Source organism: Coffea arabica, chromosome 8c (assembly GCF_036785885.1).
Source record: "Coffea arabica cultivar ET-39 chromosome 8c, Coffea Arabica ET-39 HiFi, whole genome shotgun sequence".
Lineage (NCBI taxonomy): Eukaryota > Viridiplantae > Streptophyta > Magnoliopsida > Gentianales > Rubiaceae > Coffea > Coffea arabica.
The window spans coordinates 7,112,402-7,132,795 of record NC_092325.1 but is presented as its reverse complement, the minus strand read 5'-3'; the positions used below and the strand labels follow the sequence as shown (position 1 = coordinate 7,132,795).

General features: G+C 35.2%; 3 protein-coding genes across 3 annotated transcripts; 1 reads left to right on the top strand and 2 right to left on the bottom strand.

The window, feature by feature from the left end:
* The first annotated feature begins 3,690 nt into the window (after positions 1–3,690).
* On the top strand, positions 3,691–8,899 carry LOC113706560 (protein NUCLEAR FUSION DEFECTIVE 4-like). The gene is made up of 3 exons (XM_027228487.2): positions 3,691–4,301; positions 6,822–7,714; positions 7,920–8,899. Exons 1-3 carry the CDS (start codon positions 3,993–3,995, stop codon positions 8,389–8,391), a joined length of 1,674 nt encoding a protein of 557 aa, XP_027084288.1. The 5' UTR covers positions 3,691–3,992; the 3' UTR covers positions 8,392–8,899.
* Positions 8,900–9,281: 382 nt separating this feature from the next.
* On the bottom strand, positions 9,282–12,064 carry LOC113705225 (B3 domain-containing protein Os04g0386900). The gene is made up of 4 exons (XM_027227010.2): positions 11,897–12,064; positions 10,921–11,069; positions 9,996–10,208; positions 9,282–9,857 (listed from the first exon to the last, which is right to left on the bottom strand). The coding sequence occupies exons 2-4, from the start codon at positions 10,966–10,968 to the stop codon at positions 9,552–9,554; spliced, it is 567 nt and encodes a 188-aa protein (XP_027082811.1). The 5' UTR covers positions 10,969–11,069; positions 11,897–12,064; the 3' UTR covers positions 9,282–9,551.
* A 5,436-nt stretch (positions 12,065–17,500) lies between these two features.
* LOC113706600 (B3 domain-containing protein Os04g0386900-like) lies at positions 17,501–19,452 on the bottom strand. The gene is made up of 3 exons (XM_027228532.2): positions 18,817–19,452; positions 18,340–18,552; positions 17,501–18,047 (listed from the first exon to the last, which is right to left on the bottom strand). Exons 1-3 carry the CDS (start codon positions 18,862–18,864, stop codon positions 17,745–17,747), a joined length of 564 nt encoding a protein of 187 aa, XP_027084333.1. The 5' UTR covers positions 18,865–19,452; the 3' UTR covers positions 17,501–17,744.
* Positions 19,453–20,394: the final 942 nt, after the last annotated feature.

Sequence of the window (20,394 nt, the reverse complement as noted above, 5' to 3'; positions counted from 1 at the left end):
TATTTCCATGTGCAAGAATCAAGATATTTTTTTTTCTTTTCTACTAGGGGAGATGTGGGACTTAAGAAGCGAAGAAAGAAATAAAGGGATTTGAACTAAGAATCTCTGATTCTTGAGGCTGAATCAAGATCAGAATTTCTATAACCCGATCTAGTGAATGGATTATTGTACCTAACTTGGTTAAAATTACTAGTAACTTAGGCTCCGTTTGATAACACTGAATCTGAATTCTGAATTCTGAACTCTGAATTCTGAATACTGAAATAATTAATTTGCTGAATTTTAAGCACTGAAAAGAGATATATGAATGTCTGAATCTTAATGTTGAATCTATTTATACTGTTTGATAAATATTCATAACTTAATGCCTAAGAAGCTAAATTATACAATTTTGCCCTTCTATCTTTTAATCCAAAAAGGAAATAGAACCTATGATTTAATTAATTTAAAATTGTTAGGTATGAAAATGACAATGATTGTGAAGAGCAATGCATACAATGACAATATTTCTTTGTGTGGGAAAAGGGTATGGTTTCATCGTTTTGAAAATAGGAAAACGAGTTTTTAATACTCCAAAAGCATGTTCAATTACATTTCTCAATCTTGCATGTGCTTGGTTAAAGCGTTATTCTTTTGATCTTGGACGAGAAGCATTTCGAAAATCAGACAACCAATATCTAATATTTCGATATGGTGTCATAAAGCCACGTGTGTGTGGATAAGTTGCATCACATAAATAATATTTATCTGCACAAAAAAATATATATATCAAAATATAAATGTTTGTGGATGAAAATTATTACAAAAAAATACTATTGTTAAAAAAAAATTTTGAATAGAGAATATCAGGTTGTTTTGTTTAATTAGATAAGGATTTTAAATAGGAAATATTAGGTTGTTTAATTAGATAAGGATTTTGAATGTAATTAACAAACAGGGATATATTTGGTAGATAAGATAAAGTAGTTGAAGTAAATCTTTTGATTCTTATCAAATTAAGCATTCAGCTACGATTCTTGTGCTGAAAAAAATACATACAAATTCAGTACCACTTAATAAGTTCAGCAGATGAATTTTTATTTATCAAACACCCACAACATCTGAATGCCTGAATGAATTCAGTTTCAGCACTTTTTTATGTTATCAAACAGACACTTAGTTTGATTCACGTTAGAAAATTTGTGTACAGTACAATCATAGGTTTGATAAAAACGATTATGAAGGTGCACTCCTCTTTGTATGAGCTTTCTCTCTCTTGGAAAGAGTGCTTTTTTTCCCTTTAGCTATGTTTTTTTAACTGTTCCCTCTATCTCATTAATAATGTCGTGCTTTTCTTTATGATCCATTCCAAAATATTTGTTACATTTCCTTCCCCATTTGGCAAGTTTGCAGTTTACCCCTACTTGAGGAAATAATGAATGGTCCAACTAAAGCAATTTGAATTTGATAAATGCAAATGGAGAGTGAAAAGATTGACAAGTCGGGGAAGGGATATGTTGAGTAATACGAAAGAGAACGAATGTAAGTGAAACTTCTCAAATTCGGGGGTTTCTACTTAAAAAATAAAATAAAAATAAAGTTAACAAGTTAACATGTGGCCTAGCTTTGCCGGTATTTCTCACTCTCACTGGAGGATGTGAACTGCTGTTTGCTGGCATATTCATGTGGGTTCCAGTAGTTACCACTACTGCATTAGTATTGTTGAAATAAAGGGTAAATCTGAAACAAAAGCTTATCCTTATCCATGGGGAATTAAATCACTGTGCCCAAAAAAAAAAAAAAAAGAGTTGGAGTTTTGAAAAGCGTCAAATTTTTCGGGACGGAGGGATTTAATATTTTTCAAACTTTTTTTTTAATTCTAGAACCAAAACTTAGATCTTGTAGAAATTCCATTATATCAAAGCTATTAAATACTACACATTTAAAACCTTTACACTTTTAATCCTTATTTCATCTTACTATGCCCTTGTTTGGCAAATAAGTTTTTTCCTAAGTTTATCTGTTACAAATTTTTTAACAACTTTAACTATAGCAACCTCACAAAATTTCTTAAAATTTTTAAACTATACACTTTAAAATATTTCAAAATTTACATACTTTAAAAAAAATTTATAACTTTTACAATAAATTATAATAAAATTTTAAATAAGCATTTAAAAAACTCACTTACCAAACGGAGCAGTCTCACCCTTGCTTTCGACCCTATGTAATAAATCTGGTCAACTACTCCCTTTGGTCAATCCAGAGAACCCAGCTGAGTGGAATGGAATGTACTGTTGCTAATGCAGAACAAATTTACTTCCTATAGGACTAAAGGAAGCTAATTTTACAACTACACGTTACAATCTCCATCTGGCGAAAGTGTTTTTTTTTATGTTTTGTTTATCTTTTAAATTAATTTTTGCTATATTGTCAGTGTATACATATATATATATATACTGACGGATCTGAATATATGTCATAGAATTTGAATTTCAACATTAGAGTTTGTATATATAACATGTATCTAGACCTGCTATTATATGTATTGTCAATACATAAAAGATTTACTCTTTTTTTTTGTACAAAAAAGTTTGAGCGGATTCAACTTTGATCACCATCATGTGTCAGAGCATGTCTCTAGTAACATACAAGGTTCTCTCAAATTTCCGAGTAATACAATTCTCATATCTGTAACGAGATTTGAATATATTACCTTTTATGAAGAAATAGCCCGTGTTCGTTAACTGAGTTAATTTATGTTGACCGCAAAACTGTGGCTTCATATCGGACTGGGGGAAGCTAATTTCACAACATATGTCATGATCTCTGACTAGCCAAGTTTCCTTTGCTTTTTTTTTTTACAAGTGTTGGATTTTTATTTTGTTTGCCTTTTTTTTGGTGCCGTTACATTTTCATTTTGTGCAATTGCCTGCCGCCGATTGCATTTACGCTGACAAAAATGTTGCATTTATAGTTTTTCCTTGCAAATCTCATTAGATTATTGTCATTTAATGTCAATAAATTATGAAGCCCCAAAGTAACTCATTAGATAATTGTCATTTTCTAACATGTTAATTGATTTAGCTGATATTATGCAGAGACTTTTCCTTTCTAACAAAGAAAAATGGGTGGTGATCTAGCAATTATATTCTATGGAATAAATATCACATAAAGACAATGAGAAAAGACAAGATACAGCTCCGTTTGAATTAGCTGTTTTTTGTTGCATTGATAATCATACCATGTTTTTCCATGTTGGAATTAGAACGAAAGCTAGAGCTTTGTCTTTGAGCAAATGGCAAGAGAAAAAATGAATCGGATGCAATTAACAAACATGTAGTGCCAATACCATCCCCTAATTTGAAAACTCTATGGTACCTTTTGAATATCATATACTAGCAAGTATAAATTAACTGTTGGATATGTAAAAAAATTATCAATCCTCAAATTATTTAGGAGTTTTAATTATTAAACGATGTGATAAAAACTTATTGAATTACAATTATAGGTATGGTATTCAAAAGGAACGGTAGAATTTTCAAAATTTTGACCTCTATAACAATAAAGGGATTTCACCATCATCATCATTTGCATTGAAAAAATCCTCCAAGTCAAAGGCTTTTCATGAAAAGATTAAAAAAAAAAAAAAAACTTTTCTTGAAGGCCTTAGGGTATATACACGCATGAAGATGTATATTCTGTGGAAATCCTTGCATAAGGCGTTGTATGATGATGGACCATCAATAGCAACTTTTGCAAATGTTCTGTCAATTCTCTCGAGTATCTACCCAAGTTTCCACCCAATACAACTAAGCCTCCAAAAGAACCTCCATTAATTAGCTTGCCTACTCAATAGTCATCATGCGATAGAGGCTGCCTATAAAGCATAAAACTCATCCTCCTGAACATTAACATATAACCTACCTTCCCTCATGCCATTGCTTCGAGATTGAGTCGTAGAAGAATCCCTTCTTACATATGATTGCCTTCTCATTCTAGCCACTCAAGAAATGGTAGGACAATCAAGAAAATGGATGATTTTGGCAGCAAGTGTGTGGATACAGGCATTTACAGGAACAAATTTGGACTTTTCGTCCTACTCTTCAGATTTAAAATCTGTTCTAGGCATTTCACAGGTTCAGTTGAACAATCTGTCCATGGCATCAGACATGGGCAAAGCCTTTGGATGGTGTTCTGGAGTTTGTCTCAAGTATTTGCCATTATGGGTTGTCATCTTTCTTGCAGCTTTCATGGGATTTCTTGGTTTTGGCCTCCAATGGCTTGTCATTCAAGGACACATCTCCTTGCCTTATTCCCTAGTGAGTTTCCTTTTCCCTTAATTTCTTAACCTCTTTTAGAAATTCATCTCTTCTTGAATGCTTAAAATTGGCAGATTTCATCACTTCTTACTAGTTTTTCTTCTTCTTTCTACTCATATACTACTTGGATCAATCAAAGATTTGATTTTGCACAACATTTCCAATCAAACAAAAAAAGAAAAAAAAAAGATATTCCTCTCACTTTTTATGTAGCTTAAAAGTTAAGGTTGGACAGAGTTTGTTATTGTCATTTCATTGATGTGAGTTCCTAATTTGTTGGGATTGTACATAGCCAACTCCACTAACTTGTTTCAACTACCATAACCAACATAGAGAAGAAAAAGAAAAAAAAAAGTTGTTGCTTGAGGCAGGTGATAGGTATAACATAACCATCAGTACCAATATTCTAATGCATGAATCCATTGCCATTTATTTTGTTAGGTAGTTGGCTTTTTGTATTCTTCATCATATAGGCATAGGATAGTCACACTGAAAAATGTGAGTCCACCTCATAATTCAAGTATTATCTCCACTCATTTTTTAGTATACTTTTACATAAGAATTTTAAACTTTATATCTCCTAATGCACTTGACTTCACCTTTTATGCCTTGCCATACCCAAAATTTGCCTGCATTTTTATGTAGGAATGTTGAATTTTTTTTACAGATAAAAAGTAACTGATTTTTATTTTTTTGTGTGCCAAAACACTAGAGAGTTATATACCCTCTACTAAGTATGACTGATAACTCCCTTTGGATAAACATAATTTTGGCATTATTTTGATAAAAAAAAAAAAAAGGAATCTTTCTTAAACATCTTTTTGCATCATAATCGTACATTTTTTTTTATTATTATGTTATATACCCTTCATTATACTCTATTTGAATAAACATTACTCGGGTATTATTTATTTTTAATATTTTTCAAAGTCACATTTTTATTTCACATAAATCACATTATGAAAAATTGTCATAGTAAAAAAATTTTCTTGAAAACGCAATTCACACTTTTCAATCTCTTTACCATATTATATTACAAGCAGTTGTCCTTAAGGGCACTTTATGTGAATAATAACAAATTGATATATTTTTGTTATCAAGAGGACAAAAAAATGGCAGTTGATCTAACACTCTGACCTTTGATGCAGACTCCCTCACGAAAGCCTGTGGAAAAATATTAGATATCACATTTTAGAGAAGTCAAACCCAGTCAACCACCAACTAAATACTCATTTAGATTGTTATTTTCTAAAATTTTTATTAAAAAAATGTAGATACTCGATTTGACGTATATAAGATAAAAAGGTGATTGAAAAATAAGTTCACGAAAAGTAAGAATTTTTTGAGAAAAAATGACAATCCAAACAAGGAATTCTTGTATAAAACAATCTTGGAAAGTGCCCATTAAGTTAAGCTAGGCAGTTGGTATAGAATAATTGCAGCATGACAGCACGTAAATAGGAAGCTGAATTTTCATTTTTTTTTTTTTCAATTTGAAGCAAACTTTACAAGGACTACATGATTTTTCCAAAAACTGATATTGGTATAATAAGCACTTCTTATCAAGCAGCAGCTGGACTTGGATTGAAAACAATAGATTGAAGAAGACATTGGAATTTTTCTCTCCTACACTTTCTTTTTGAGTTCATTTAGTGCTAGATCATCCAATTTATATGTTCAAAGATACTTAAGTCTCATATCAGGATATAACAGTTGTCCATCAAGCAGCAAAAATGTAGTGGCATTTTGTAATTTATGGATTTTTATTGAATTGATAAATCCTGAAAATGCATTTTGCACTAGACAGAAGCTAATATTTTTGTTGTTCCAGCACACCTTTTAAGCTTATCAGGGATTAGTTTTTGGGGGGTTGAAGGGGGTGGAGAGCGAGCGCAGATAGATTAATATTTGCTCTTTTTTCACTTAGGGGTATCCCAGTCTTTCGCCCAGATTAATCCCCTAAGGCTGTGTAGAGTCTTGCCTCAAGGATACACAGCTAAGCAGCACACAGGAGTCAATCACAGGACCTGCTGGTAACTCCCAGATTACGGAACCAGTCGGATTGCCCTAATCCATGCCCCTCTTCTTAGGGCAATCCGACTGGTTCCGTAATCTGGGAGTTACCAGCAGGTCCTGTGATTGACTCCTGTGTGCTGCTAATATTTACTGAAACTACAAAGATGTTGATAATTAACTTGTTAGTTATTAGGGGTCAATCAAATATGTCATCATCAGTGTCATATTGAACATCATCATTCCAAAAGATAGCCATCACGATGACAATGCAGCATCCTTAAACCCAAAATTATATATTTTAGATCAGAATGTGGCCATGTATCATATAGGTGATAACAAACATGTCCATGAAATATTGTTTGTTGCTGTTTGTTGCGGCTTTATTTTAACTCTTTCAGGTGCCCTTAAAACTTTGTGCATCATGCTTACTCTTTTCCCCTCAGATTACTTAATCCATTGCAATATTGAGCACGCTAAAAGTTGCTACAATCTGATACCGTTCAGGTAATTCTCTTGAGTTTGCTTGCGGGTTGTAGCATCTCCTGGTTCAACACAGTCTGTTATGTCTTGTGCATAAACAACTTTCCTGCAAACAGGCCACTGGCATTGTCCCTCAGCATCAGTTTTAATGGTGTAACTGCAGCTTTATATAAGCTCATTGTCAATGCCATCAACTCCACTGATAGCACATTATATCTCCTCCTTAATGCTATCATGCCACTTATTGCCTCAATAGGCATCCTTGCTTTGGTCCTTCAGCAACCCCCTCCTCAAGCCCTTTCTGGTGATGCTATTCATCGCGAGTCCAGTGTTTTTCTCCATCTAGTTATCCTAGCAGCTTGTACCGGTGTATATCTTCTAGTCCTTGAGATAGAATCAGTAACCAGTAGTGCTTCCACGCTTGGTGCAATATTATTCCTAATCCTGCTACTAATTACCACCAGAATTTTCTGCACTCAGGAATGGGCTCAAAGAACAGAGAATTCAAGCATCGAATTACAGGGCACAAGTTTCAATTCAGTTGACTTAGGAGATCTTGATATTAGACAAAAACTTGTGGAAATTGAGGCCTCAAGCAGTCCCTTGATACGCAGCAGTGGAAATGCGTATGATCCAGAAGAGAATAGATCCTGCTGTGATCAAAAGTTCTTCAAAGACCGTTTGTCAGTGCTAGGAGAAGAGCACTCAGTAAGGTTGCTCATCCATCGATTGGACTTTTGGTTATACTACTTGGCATACTTCTGTGGTGGAACAATAGGAATTGTTTATGGTAACAATCTTGGCCAAATTGCACAATCACTTGGATATGGCTCAGGGATAAGTTCATTTGTATATCTGTACTCTGCTTGCTCATTCTTTGGACGTCTGCTTTCTGCCATTCCAGACTTGCTGGGAGAGTAAGTTTTTTCTATAATTGATTTTGGTTTTTCATGATATTGGGGACAAAGAAACTAAAAAGGAATGTTAAGAGTTGCCGAACAGCTAACCAATAGGAGGTGAAATTCCTGCACAAGCAGCAGCACCTTTTTCTGCTGCCTGACAGAAAATGCATTTTTACTTTATAGTAGCAATCACATGATGTCTTCTTTTTTACTAATGCAGCAACATGTATTACCCAAGAACTGGATGGCTTGTGCTAGGACTGGTTCCAACACCAATTGCATTTCTTTTGCTTGTTTCATCAGGCAGCCAGGCAGCACTGAGAACTGCCACAGCCTTCATTGGATTAAGTTCTGGTTTTATTGTTACAGCAGCAGTTTCAATGACAGCAGAATTGTTTGGACCTGTCAGTACTGGAGTCAATCATAACATTCTTATAACCAATATCCCTCTGGGATCACTTCTTTATGGTCTTCTTGCTGCCTTGCTATACCAAAGAAACATAAGGAGCTCAAATTTGCTGGTTTTAATGGATGGATCAGCGGTATGCATCGGTAGGCAATGTTACAGTGAGACTTTTGCCTGGTGGAGCTTTATTTCTATGTTTGGTGTTGCTTCGGGTTATTTGCTTTTCCTTAGAACTAGAGCTGTTTATAGTCTTGAGAGGAACAGAAATTGGATGCAGTACCCTTAATTCACAACCTTGACGCCCACAATCGTATATGTATTGAAATTAGAAGATCACCAGGGGATTCCGAGATCATGCATACAATAGCAAAAGAGAAACAGCCACATGCTTGACAGTTTTCAAGGGAGATAGTGTCAATTGAACACGACAAAGATGCCTATGCACGGCCAATAAGAGAAAATCAGAAGCTGTAAGTCTCCCAAGCATGTAGTCGTTTCCCCCACTGAAGGCAGGATGGAGAAAAAAGAAACATAATAAAATTATGAAAAAGTATGAAGGTGAAGCCAAGGTGAAGAGTTCAGGAAAAGAATGCATGCACATTGTTAATGTGGTGATCTGCAAGGCAATACCTTCCGCCCTACCATGCAGATCCCACAGACAAGGATAAATTGTTGTAGCAATACCATGGATCTAATTTTTAACTTCTTTGGCAGTTTGCAAAACCTATCAAGTATATGACATCAATTCTAATATTTCAAATGAAGAAGAAAGAACTGCCTGCAATCTTGATTCATTTTCGACTTTTATATGATCCATACCTGATTAAAATCCTCTTCAGTTAAGCTGAAAATTTCCCCTTCCTCACATAGTTGGAAGGCCGTATAATTATTTTCCCCGCAAATGCAAACTCAAATATCATGAGCTCAGAAGACCGTTCCTACAGATCAAGCCACTAGCTAAGTCACCTGAACATAGTAATGGAACCTCTACAAAACTTTAGGGTAGATTATTACTGATGATCCCTCGAGGCTTTCATAATTGTCGAAACCTGCAGTTGTACTTTGTCAAATTATAGCATCAACCTTACATATCATGTTACAGAAACCTTTGTCGAGTCATAGATGTTGATATCAGGAGGCAAAGGAATCCAAAATTTGCAGAACTCAGTAACAAGATGACATAAGTTAGATTGCAACAAGAGCAGAATCAGGCCAATGCAACATAAACCCCAGGCCAGATCCTCCTCATCAACAAACTATACATTACTCAAGCCATGGCATTGATATCCTACACCAAAAACGTTTATATATTCAAAGCTGCTAAGCAGTGCATGATATAGAGTGAGCTTTATAGAAATTGTGCATATTGGTGCACATAAGTTGAGGTCCCAAAAGCTTGAGATACATCATGACAAAACACAAAATCTGTAGATCTAACGGATGGTTCTATTCAATGATGATCGCTTTCTCTGGGGTCTCACCATCTCCTTCAGCAAAACGAAGGACTGGCAGGTCACCTCTCAGAATAATAACTTTAAACTTGATTTGTGCCATTGTAGACTCCATGAGCTCAAAGAAACAACAATCTCCAGTCTTTAGCTCATTATCTGATGCAAATTCTTTCCAGCTGGGGCCAAACCTTTTGCCTGTCCTGTCTCCATAATAGACTGTATTCCAATTCTTGCCACAACAAGTCAGAACCACAGGGACCATAGCAGAAGGAAGCGCTGGGACAATTGTGGTTGGAAGGAACTGAGAGTGACAAATTAGAATTTCTTGAGATAAGTCGTAGATTTCAACATAATCTAACTTGAAACGAAAAAATCAATGCGGGACAAAATCTTTTACTAGTATCTAATGGAAACTAATTTTAGCTAACAAAGAAATTACCAGTTGAAATCTGGGACCAACATGTGATTTTGTTAGAATTATATCAAAATACGGCTTCTTCCCAGAGATTGTCCAATATTCAATATCATCCATTTCAGCCATTCCAGAACTTGATCCAGACAGAAGCTGTGAGTTCTCTCCACTGGGCACAGATTTTGAGTTAATAAGGTCTACATATGGCTTCTCATCAGTGTCTGAGTCTGTCATAAAGGGCTGCGAGGAATAATAAACATCAAAGTTAAAGGCATTCCACAGGACAAAACAGAGATATGTTGAATGCAATAAGTGCATCATAACAATGCATTTTATCCAAATATCAACTTTACAATACCTATTTTTCCAGGGAAAAGAAATGCTACTTTCTTCACTACATTGACCTCTAAGAATTCCACATGAATTAAACATTAATAAAATGTGTATCATTCTTCAACTTTTTGCAAGTAAAAAACAATCCTATTCCACTACCTGGTCCTTGTACACAGGACATTCACTTTCTGCCAACTTACCATCAATTAAGTTAATTATGACAAATCCTGAATTCAAATTTTTTCTAATTGAATTATACCACTTCTGCAATCATCATTAGAGGCAATACTGAGCTCTACATCAAGTTACAGGGATACCGTGGACTCACAAAATTAAACTGACATAAATAAAAGACCAAAAATTTCTTAGATGTATACCATGATCTGTAACTGGTAAAGAAACTGAGCTACAAGAATGCATCAAAGAGATCAAGAAATTCTTTGACTTGATAAATTTCTAGCCCAATAAAGACCAACTTCTTTGGCATGTTTCTTTGTTTTGGTAATCATAGGCTTCATAGCACGCCAAACAGTACAATCATGCCTAATATAAAGTGGTAATTATTCAAAACAAAATTTTCGTTCATCAATTCGAAATGCTAGAAACCAAGGGTGCATACCTCCTCCTTGACAGCGCAAAGAAACGGCTGTACCAGCTGATTAGACATCTCTACTTCAACACAGTTCAGTATTCTCTTTTCATTGATTTCTCAGGGATCCACTAAGACAAGATCAGGAAAACCACTACAATCTTGTTTATTTTATGTTCCTGATTCATAGTAGAATTAAAAAAATAAACTAGAGTGAAAAACACAATAGCATTGCAGATTAATTTGAACCGCCTGCAGTAACATAGAGAGCATTAATACTAACAAGACATTTTGAAGCACCTATCGAAATTCAAAACCAAGAAGCATTTGTACTATACAACTCTGACATTATTACTAACCCCTAAATTGCGTATTTATGTTGGTACAAAATTTAAATTTTACAACCAAGTTACACAGATTTATCCTCTGGCCTTATTTTGGATAATATCCCAACCGGAGGAGTTGGGCTTTTGATCCTTGAACAATAAAATTTCTTTTTGTTAATGGCATTACCCTTCACTTCTTTAATTGCCTTTTCTGTTTCATGGCCTTTTACATGTTTTAATCTTATACATACATTACATTTTATATCGGACAATAGAAAAAAAAAAAAAAAAAAAAGATACGGCCTTTTTACCCTTTTATGAGATTCAAAATATGAAACTGAAAAAATAAGAAAAAGAGTGTCTTCAATTATGAAACTGACTTGACTAACAACAGAAGTAACTAAGAACAAGCAAAATGAAGAGAGCAACAACGGACACATGCAGAGATTAAATTTCTTACTACCAGAAAACAGAGCATTATCAGAGTAATGGGCAAAACATCACATCACATTCATCAATGATATCCCTATTAGAAGGGGAAAAAAAGATCAAACATTGTTTTACAACTTCTAAATAAAAGCATGCAACATCACTGATGGAGTATTTCTTAATATCCATAGCCGCATTTGATTACTTTAATAAACTGAAAATAAAGGAACCGCAACAACTTTGTGCCTTACAGATGTGCAAAGGTGAGAGAGCTCTTCGGCTAAGAGTGTGTTTTGTGTGTATTTTCTCTTTGGTTGGACTCGGAGAATAAGCTAATGAGGTGGGAAGGAAGACAAAAGGGTGTTTAAAGGTTCAAGAAACGTTCGTCCGCACGAACCTCTGTAACTTCAATACTATTGAATGCTAAAAGTGGTAGGATTGAGGGCCTAGACCTGACAAGTGAAGGGCAGACCAATGGGCTACTGGCGTAATTATTATGGTTGGGTGCTTGAATGTACGGGTCAGTATAATATTTTTTAAATTTAAAATTTAGTAATTTTTGATACGAGATATGTGGAAAAGACAATAATAGAATATGTTCTAATAAATTTTAACTATTTTTTAAAGAAGTTATAGCATATTATTATTGTGAGACTTGAAACAAAAAATAGTTTAAATAATAATTCACCCAACTTCCAAATGTAGAATTTAATTTTTGTTTAGTTTTTATGACATCTTTTTTAATCTTCTTTACAAATTTCAAAGTGTGAAATTCTAATGGGTGTCTTGATAATAAATTCTAGCAATATATTATTTTGGTTTACTACTATGCGAATTGGGGTATTGGGGGAGGGTAGGTTGGGTGTTAAGGGAGAAGTGATTCTAAGTAGAGATTCTGTATTCAAAATCTTCTATTTACCAAAAATAAAAAAAGTAAATTGGGGTGTTTAAGTCTAACTCAATGTTCTGAAACTCGGATCGGCAAGTAAACCAATCGAGCTTTTCAACTGATGGTTTGATCAACTTGACCCTAGTATAATGATTTTGAATAACATTGAAACAAAAAAAAAATCTAGTGGGAGCAGGTAAGGTGAATTCGAACCGAGTCAAACTCAAGTAACACTATATTCGAGTTCGAGCTCAAATGAGTAATAATTTGCAAACTCGAACTTGACTTGACAAAATATTTGCAGAGCTCGAAACTCGACTCAATTGTGCTCAAGCCCCAGATAATCAAGCTCGAGGACTTGAAGATACTCAAACTCGATAAAATTTTTCCGGAAGCAGTCTGCATTCTGCAATTGCTATTGCACAGTTTTGTAAGCTCCAAAATCAATCTGTTTCAAGCCTTTCATCCATTTATAAATAAACTTCCAATCCAATGTAGTACTAGAAAATTCACACCAACAAAGTAAATAGCAGAAACAGCAAAAATTCATTCCCTTCAACAAAGGAAACAAACTTCCAAAAATACAAACATGCACTAGAAAATTCAGTTTATCTTAGCACTCCTAACTCCTCTCAATTCCCAGAAGTGCAATACTCTCTACATTGAAAACCCCCAATTTGCATTTATGGTTTACGGTACCAAAAATTTCTCCAATTTCATCCATTTTAGTTTAGGGTTTCTAGACTTAAGAGCTCAGGTGGTGAAAGTGGCTCAGTCTCATTTAGGGTGGAAGATTCTGCTGCTCTACCTTCGACTGAAGCTGAAGTCACTAGTCGCAAGTTACCCAGTACCGACTGCAAATTCGAGCAGCTGAAGAAGAAGAAGAGTTGCGTGTTACTAGTTAAGTCTTGAAGAGAAGAAGACGGAGCTGTGATTTGCAAAATGAAGAGAAGAAGATGGAGGCCTGTTTGGAACCTGAGTTTTTTGGGAGTTTGTTTAAAACTTTACTGTTGTGCACTGTAGAAGTTTTTGAAAAAATTTTGTAGAAATTTTTGTAAGGCGAAAAATTTTGTAGAAACTTTTGTAGGATGAAAAACTTTTTTTTTCCTTTTCTTTTTTTTTTCTTTCTTTTTTTCTCTCTCTTTCTTTTTCTTTTTCTTTCTTTCCTTTTTCTTTTCTTTCCTCTCTTCTTCTTCTTCTTCCTTCCCCCTCCCCCTTCCCCGTTGCCTCCGCCACCCCCAGCAACAACTCCACCAATGCCGCCTCCCGCCACCCCTCTCCTCCCTTTCCCCTTCTCCTCCCCTCTGCCCCGCCACCTCTTCCCCCACCCCTGCAAAAGCTCCCCCGCCACCCCTCTGCCTGCAACCCCCCTCTCCCACCCCTGCAAAAGCTTCCCCGCCACCCCTCCCTCTCCCTCTCCCTTTGCCGCCACCTGAGTTTTGCACATAAGTTTTGCACAACATAAATGATTTTTTTCCAATGTTCTATCTCCTTCTCCTCTCCTTATCTTGCCGACAGAATAAGCAGTAACAGTCGAGTGTAAATTTTATTTATTTATTTTTTTTTGCAAATTTCCTGCTCCCCAAGCTACGAGAGGGGGAAGGTGGCGGGGAAATGCAGAGGGAAAGAGGGGAGGGAGAAAGAAAAAAAAAGAAAAAAGAGATTTTGAAAACCAACATATCGATCAAAGGGAGAGGGGAGGGAGAGAGAGAAAAAAAAAGGTCGGCAAAAGTTGGCCAGAATAGTTACCAGCGTCGGAAGCGGTGGTGGAAGTGGTGGCCGGTTGGGTGGAGGAGGAAAAAGAAGAAAAGTTGAAGGGAAAGTTTTTTGTATATTATTTTGAAGTGTGTAAGTAAAAAACTTTGATAAGTTTTTTGGGGTTCCTGTAGCAAAAGTTGTTAAAAAATTAGTAGCTAAAAAACTTGGTCAAAAACTTCACTTCCAAACAAGCCCGTAATTGTTGAAGAGAAGGATCTAAGACTCTATGTGAGATACAGAAATCTGAATAAGACTGAAGTGTACAATTTTCCCCTTATTGCGATTTTTGAGTTATAAATTTCATTTATGAAATGTATGTTAGCCTTGATTAATATTATAAGAAACGGATGAAATGTTGTAAATGATCGAACTTATAAACCTAAAATAGTAAATTCATTAATATATATATATATAATAAATATCTAATTACTCAAATTGGCTCGTTGAGCCTTTGAATGCCTATTCGAGTTTGAACTAAATATCTAATTACCCAAAAAATCAAGTTTAAACTCGAATTGACTGTCTATTCGAGTGGCTTCAACCTGAAGCCGAACTTGGGTCGAGCGTTTGATTGAATAGCTTGCGAGATACTTGGATTGCCTGTACCCCTAGAGGCAAGTTCAAAAGGTTGGGTTTTTATTAGTTCGACCGAATCTTAACCGAGTTTGATTAGTTTCTTTGACTTTTTGGACTAAATGCAGAATTGAATTAGAACCATGACCGGTTCGTAATTTAATTGGTTGAACCGATTGGAGCGATCCAGTTTTTAATACACTGGTCTAGCGAATTACTGAAACCGATTGGGATCCTGGCTGAACTAGTCAACCCATTAAAAGCCACCTAGTATTTTGTCAAGTCAAATCATCAACCAGCCTAATTGAATGGTCAGTTCACCAAATTAACTTTTTTTTCTGTCAAGAAGTCATTGACTCTTACTGACTCAACAAACCTAAACCCCAGAATATACTCCAAAAGCCGGCAACTCTTGGAGCAACCCCAGGAGACTTATCTACCCAGCAATCCCCAACCCCTTCCCCGATGTGGGACTAGAACTCACACAACCACCCTGCTACTAAGAAGTTCACCAAATTAACTAATCAACCAGTAAGTTGGTTCGGATTTAATAACTAGGTTGGGATCCTAGCTGAACAGTCAGTCCATTAAAAGCCAACCTAGTATTTTTGTCTAGTGAAATCATTAACCAGCTTAATTATATGGTCAATTCACCAAATTAACTAATTAACCAGTAAGTTGGTTCGGATTTAATAACTACCGTTTTAGATTGCTAAATTGTGCTACATTGCTTATCAATTGGAGAGATAATTCTGAGTTTGAGATTGGATTTCAACAATTATTTAAGCCAATTTGTCAAATTGATATGTGTACATATACATGTAAACATGTATAAACGTCTTTGTAACTTTGTTTTGTGGTTTTTAATAATAGAAGGGGGTGACGTCCCTCTCCCGCTTATGAGGTTAGTAAAAAAAAAAACATATACATGTAAATATATAAGTGTACACCAACATGTAGGTGTCTACAAAAATTCATTTGGATGCACACAAGGTTTAAGAAAAAGTTACACCTTTTTATTTCTCTACGTACCAGTTGCTCACATTTCTGCGCATTTGATCAATATAGCTTAGATCAATCCACCATCACCTAGTGAGTTTTAAGTGGTTAAATAGGTGTCTTCAGTGTTGAGGAAATACCAACTCCAAGATTAAAAAGGCTTTTGCCAAGTTTACCCATACTTTTAGAGCAAAATGCAAATTCAACATTTGAAGTACAACTCCAACAATGCATTTCAAAAATGTACATGAAAATCATAATGTAGAGATACATAACCATATTTTGCAGCATTTATAAGTTTCAGTTATAGTAGCGGCACATATCCTTAGCGTTAGGGATAAGGTTACAAACAGAGTGTTAGTTTAATTAAGCCCCTGTTTGATAGCCCAATTCAACATTCAAATTTAATAGATTCGGATCTTAACATATTAAAATTGTTTGATAATAAAAAAAATTTTTAAGCACTGAATTTTTTAGGCAAAACTTACTCAAAAAATAAAATGATAACCTATTCACTTATTGCTAAATGTGACATGCACTTAAATGTATTAGATTTAATATTTAACAATTCAATAATTTAATGGATTCAGACTACAGTTGTGAGACTTGAGTTTTATCAAACGAATCCAGAGTAATTTATTGAAAATTAGACACAATACATTATTGGAATTAGGAGTTCTGTTGAATTTGGCAACACCAAAATCCATAAACAGGTTGCACATGAGCCACTCACACTACTATTTTGCACTTTTTGGAAATTCCTTGGCTTTTCAGTACCACTTGGCAGTCCGAAAAATCCTCTTTTGACACATGAGAGGATTTGTCTTAGAAAATAGAATATATGGAAGAACTGGAAAGTGTCCATAACTTGTAGCTAAGTTGTCGTATGAAACGTTCCTATTTTATTTAAGTTGCAAAACAGCTGGTGTCATTGCTGACTCGACGAGAGGATTCTCTGCAATTCTCAAAAGCTATCATTGGTTGCAATTTTTGAGGCAATTGATAGTGATATTTCCTCAAATTGAAATTTGTATGGCTTGAAATATTTCTTGTCCGAACCTCGCATGAGGATCCTTGCATTAGCTCAAATTGATGAAGATTTTAATGATACACAACAACCAGCAACAAAGCAGAAGATTTGAATAGCCTATCAGTAGTTGAAGGGGAGAAGAGAGGCAACTATCTGCAGAATTGGCTCTGAATCAATGTCTGATAACCTGCTCTTTAGGCGAAGCTGAAAATTGCAGCCAATTCAGCCTGCCACAGCTTATTCTTATTCACATGCCCCAGGTAGATTAACAAAATAATGATGGTTGAAAATTTAGTGCCAAGACTGTTATACTTCCAGAACAACTTTACAAGTATTCATCTCAGAAGCCCTGGTCATTACAGAAAACATGCCGCCAGCCAATGTAGCATGGCAATCTCAGGAACAACGTTTTCTTAGCAGAATTGCCTGTGTCCCTGTTGTTTCTCATGTCAAGATGCTTCAAGCTCTAAGGATCCAAGACAAAGTCAGAGACACAGAGGTCTTTGGATCATTAGTTGAAAAGGGCATCTGCGAATTCTTTTTCTGAATATTTGGCAACCTAAGGCATTTGCAGTAGCAAGCCAAAGCATCTCATAACTTTCAGAATTCAGCCGTAAATGACTTGTCAGGTTAGATGGTTCTCAGATTATTTACCAAGTGTAGACAGATGACAAAAACAAATGAATTTACCTCACAGGTCTCATCCGGGTGGATCTAGAAATTTTGTTACATGAAATGTTTAGCATCCAGAAAAGGTGATAAACTGATAATCAGTAAATAGACGTGGGAGCTCTAAATGGTTGAAAGATCCAATAGCTATCACAGGTAGTGATAAATCTAATGGATTGTTCTATTCAATGAAGATTGCAGTCTCCGGAGTGTCACCATCTCCAGCTCCTTCACCCAAAGGCAGGGTACCTCTGAGGATGATAACTTTGAATACGATTTTCGTCGTGCTGCACTCCATGAGCTCAAAGAAACAGCAATCTCCCATTCTCAGATCATTATCAATTACAAATCTTTTCCAGCCAAATCTTTTGGTTGAGCCTCGTCCTCGTCCATGGTAAAACGTCTCCCATGTCTTGCCACAGGAAGTTAGAACCATAGGGACTAACTTAGAAGGAAGCTCTGACACCATTCTAGTGGGAAGGTTCTGAAAGCAAGAAATTACAAATTCTTGATCATTTTATCTGCTTTCCAGGATACAATACCATCAAAGTATCTTCGACTTAAATTGCCTCCATGAGTATTTACAAGATGTACAACAATCACCAAGTCACTAAGTCTAGAGGAAACCGAGAAATCATTACTTGGTTTTTATCTATGAATTAAGCTCAATACATCACAACATTCACCATTTGTATAGCCATGAATGAATTGATAGTCTGCTAAACATTCTCTATCACTATCTAGCTGCATATGAATTCAGCTAAGAAAGACATTACCAATCGATATGGAGGAGTGACATGTGTTCTTGAAAGAATCACATCAAAATACGGCCTTGTCCCAGAGATTGTGTAATATTCAGTATCATCAACTTCAGCCGTTCGACTGCTGGATCCAGGTTGAAAATTTAAGCGCTCTCGATTGGCAACAGAGGTCATGTTCATCGCATCCAAACATGGCTTTTCATCAATATATGGCAATATACTAAAGGGCTGATAGAAATAAGAACTTTAAGTTTCTTACTGAAATCAAACCAATATACGTATTGAGTATAGTGTACAACATTGCTTCTGGGATAACTGATCCGTATGCCATTGCTCAAACTACAGGATTGTACTATTAAATGAGTCCATGATCAGGATTGTACCATGAAACGCATTGTACCATGGATTGAGTAGAAACCACATAGTAGAAGGGCCAGAAATAAAAGTGCATAATAGATCAAGGATGAAAAAGTCGAGGGTGTGGGTCTTTACCTCCTCCTTGACGATGCCATGAACTGGCTGAACCAAAGGGCCAGACATCTTGCCTGAACAAAACTTTCTTTTTGGAAAACAAAAAAAAAAAAAAAAAAAAAGATACAGAAAAACTAAACAGCAATAACAGCAGTGATATTCAGGAGCAAAAAGCAAAAGAAAAAACTAAGTACTACCTCTCTCGACTTGAAACTGCCTACAAGAAACGATGTAATCCTAAAGCCAAATTTTTTTAATAAAAGTTAATATATGGATCACGGATTTTTAAAACTGTTTAGCAGAACTAGGGGGAGAGGGGGAGAACAAAAAATACAAAAATAAAAAAAAACATATAGTTGCGATTGGGAAGATGGAAAAAAAGAAAGAGGCCTTAGACTAGAGACTTTTTAAAAAAGGGTGTGTGTGTGTGTAATGTGTGTTTTGGTGGAGAAGAAGAGGAGACGTGAAAAGACAGATGAGAGATGAGGCGTAAAAAAGTACCACGTACTAAAGAACCAGTACAATGGATGTGCCTTTCGAGTTCTGTATTGATTTCTGTGCCATGGTTTTGGTGGATTGAAGTCCTCTGCAGTCTTACCACCCGGGTGCAATTGTAGGTGAGAGATGAGGCGTTTTGAGATTGGATAGACGAGATTAAATGCAAGACACAAAGTTTAACGTGTCAAGAACATTTATTGTAAACTTATATCTTTCCGTTTGGTTGATGGGATGATATAAAATTAAATTAATCATCATTTATCATTGCATGTTTGGCTGTATTTATTAGAAAATTTGGTTAATTTCTTTTAGGCATCCTTTTTGTTTTATAAGTAACTAGTTTTTTAATTGATTTTAATTACTTAAAATAGTAGCTAAAGAATTTTTTATTTGTATAAGTTTAGGAATAGGAGTTTTTCTTATTCTAAACTAGATTAGGAATTAGCAGTTATTTCCCGTTATTATTTGAATGTTGGCCAAATAATGTAGTTTATAAATAAGTAGAGTTGATATACTACAAGAGACACACAAGGGCGACCTGTAACCCTATACATGGGATGAGAGGCGATTTTTAGGAGATGAGAGATGGTATACAAGGGTTGGATTTGGGTTCAAGATGTATTCTTGTATACAATTTTTCTCTTATAATAAAAAATAGATTTTCTTTCTATGGATGTAGGTTTAGTGATGGGGCCGACCTACATTAAATTTTGTATGTCATTTATCTTTTATACTGGTGACTTGTTGTCATTAAATTATTGTGTACTTTATATATCAATAGTTGATTGTTCTGCTCTTAAATCCTAATAGCATTTTAGATACGAAATGACACATTCCAACTAACCGAATTAATCCCCCATTCATGGGATAAAATAATTCCACGGAGGAGGTGGTCTTAGTTATCGCGGGATGACTAAGAGGTAGGACGATTAAATTTTAAACTAATTTATTCTTATAAATAATATAAATTTGTACTCTCATAATTATATAACCCTATCCTTAAACAATAATATAACATGAATGGATTAATTTGCCCATACTAATTAATTTAAAGTTTTTTTGACTAATTTAACCCTACTACCAACATAACATGTGGTTTGT

Coding starts and splice junctions, on each gene's coding strand:
- LOC113705225 (XM_027227010.2), bottom strand. CDS start 10,968: ATGTCTAATCAGCTGGTACAGCCGTTTCTTTGCGCTGTCAAGGAGGAG. Junction 10,209..10,920: donor TTTGCGCTGTCAAGGAGGAG/GTATGCACCCTT, acceptor TATTCCTCGCAG/CCCTTTATGACAGACTCAGA. Junction 9,858..9,995: donor TTGGTCCCAGATTTCAACTG/GTAATTTCTTTG, acceptor TGTCACTCTCAG/TTCCTTCCAACCACAATTGT.
- LOC113706600 (XM_027228532.2), bottom strand. CDS start 18,864: ATGTCTGGCCCTTTGGTTCAGCCAGTTCATGGCATCGTCAAGGAGGAG. Junction 18,553..18,816: donor ATGGCATCGTCAAGGAGGAG/GTAAAGACCCAC, acceptor TATTTCTATCAG/CCCTTTAGTATATTGCCATA. Junction 18,048..18,339: donor TCACTCCTCCATATCGATTG/GTAATGTCTTTC, acceptor TCTTGCTTTCAG/AACCTTCCCACTAGAATGGT.
- LOC113706560 (XM_027228487.2), top strand. CDS start 3,993: ATGGTAGGACAATCAAGAAAATGGATGATTTTGGCAGCAAGTGTGTGG. Junction 4,302..6,821: donor TCTCCTTGCCTTATTCCCTA/GTGAGTTTCCTT, acceptor GATACCGTTCAG/GTAATTCTCTTGAGTTTGCT. Junction 7,715..7,919: donor ATTCCAGACTTGCTGGGAGA/GTAAGTTTTTTC, acceptor TTACTAATGCAG/CAACATGTATTACCCAAGAA.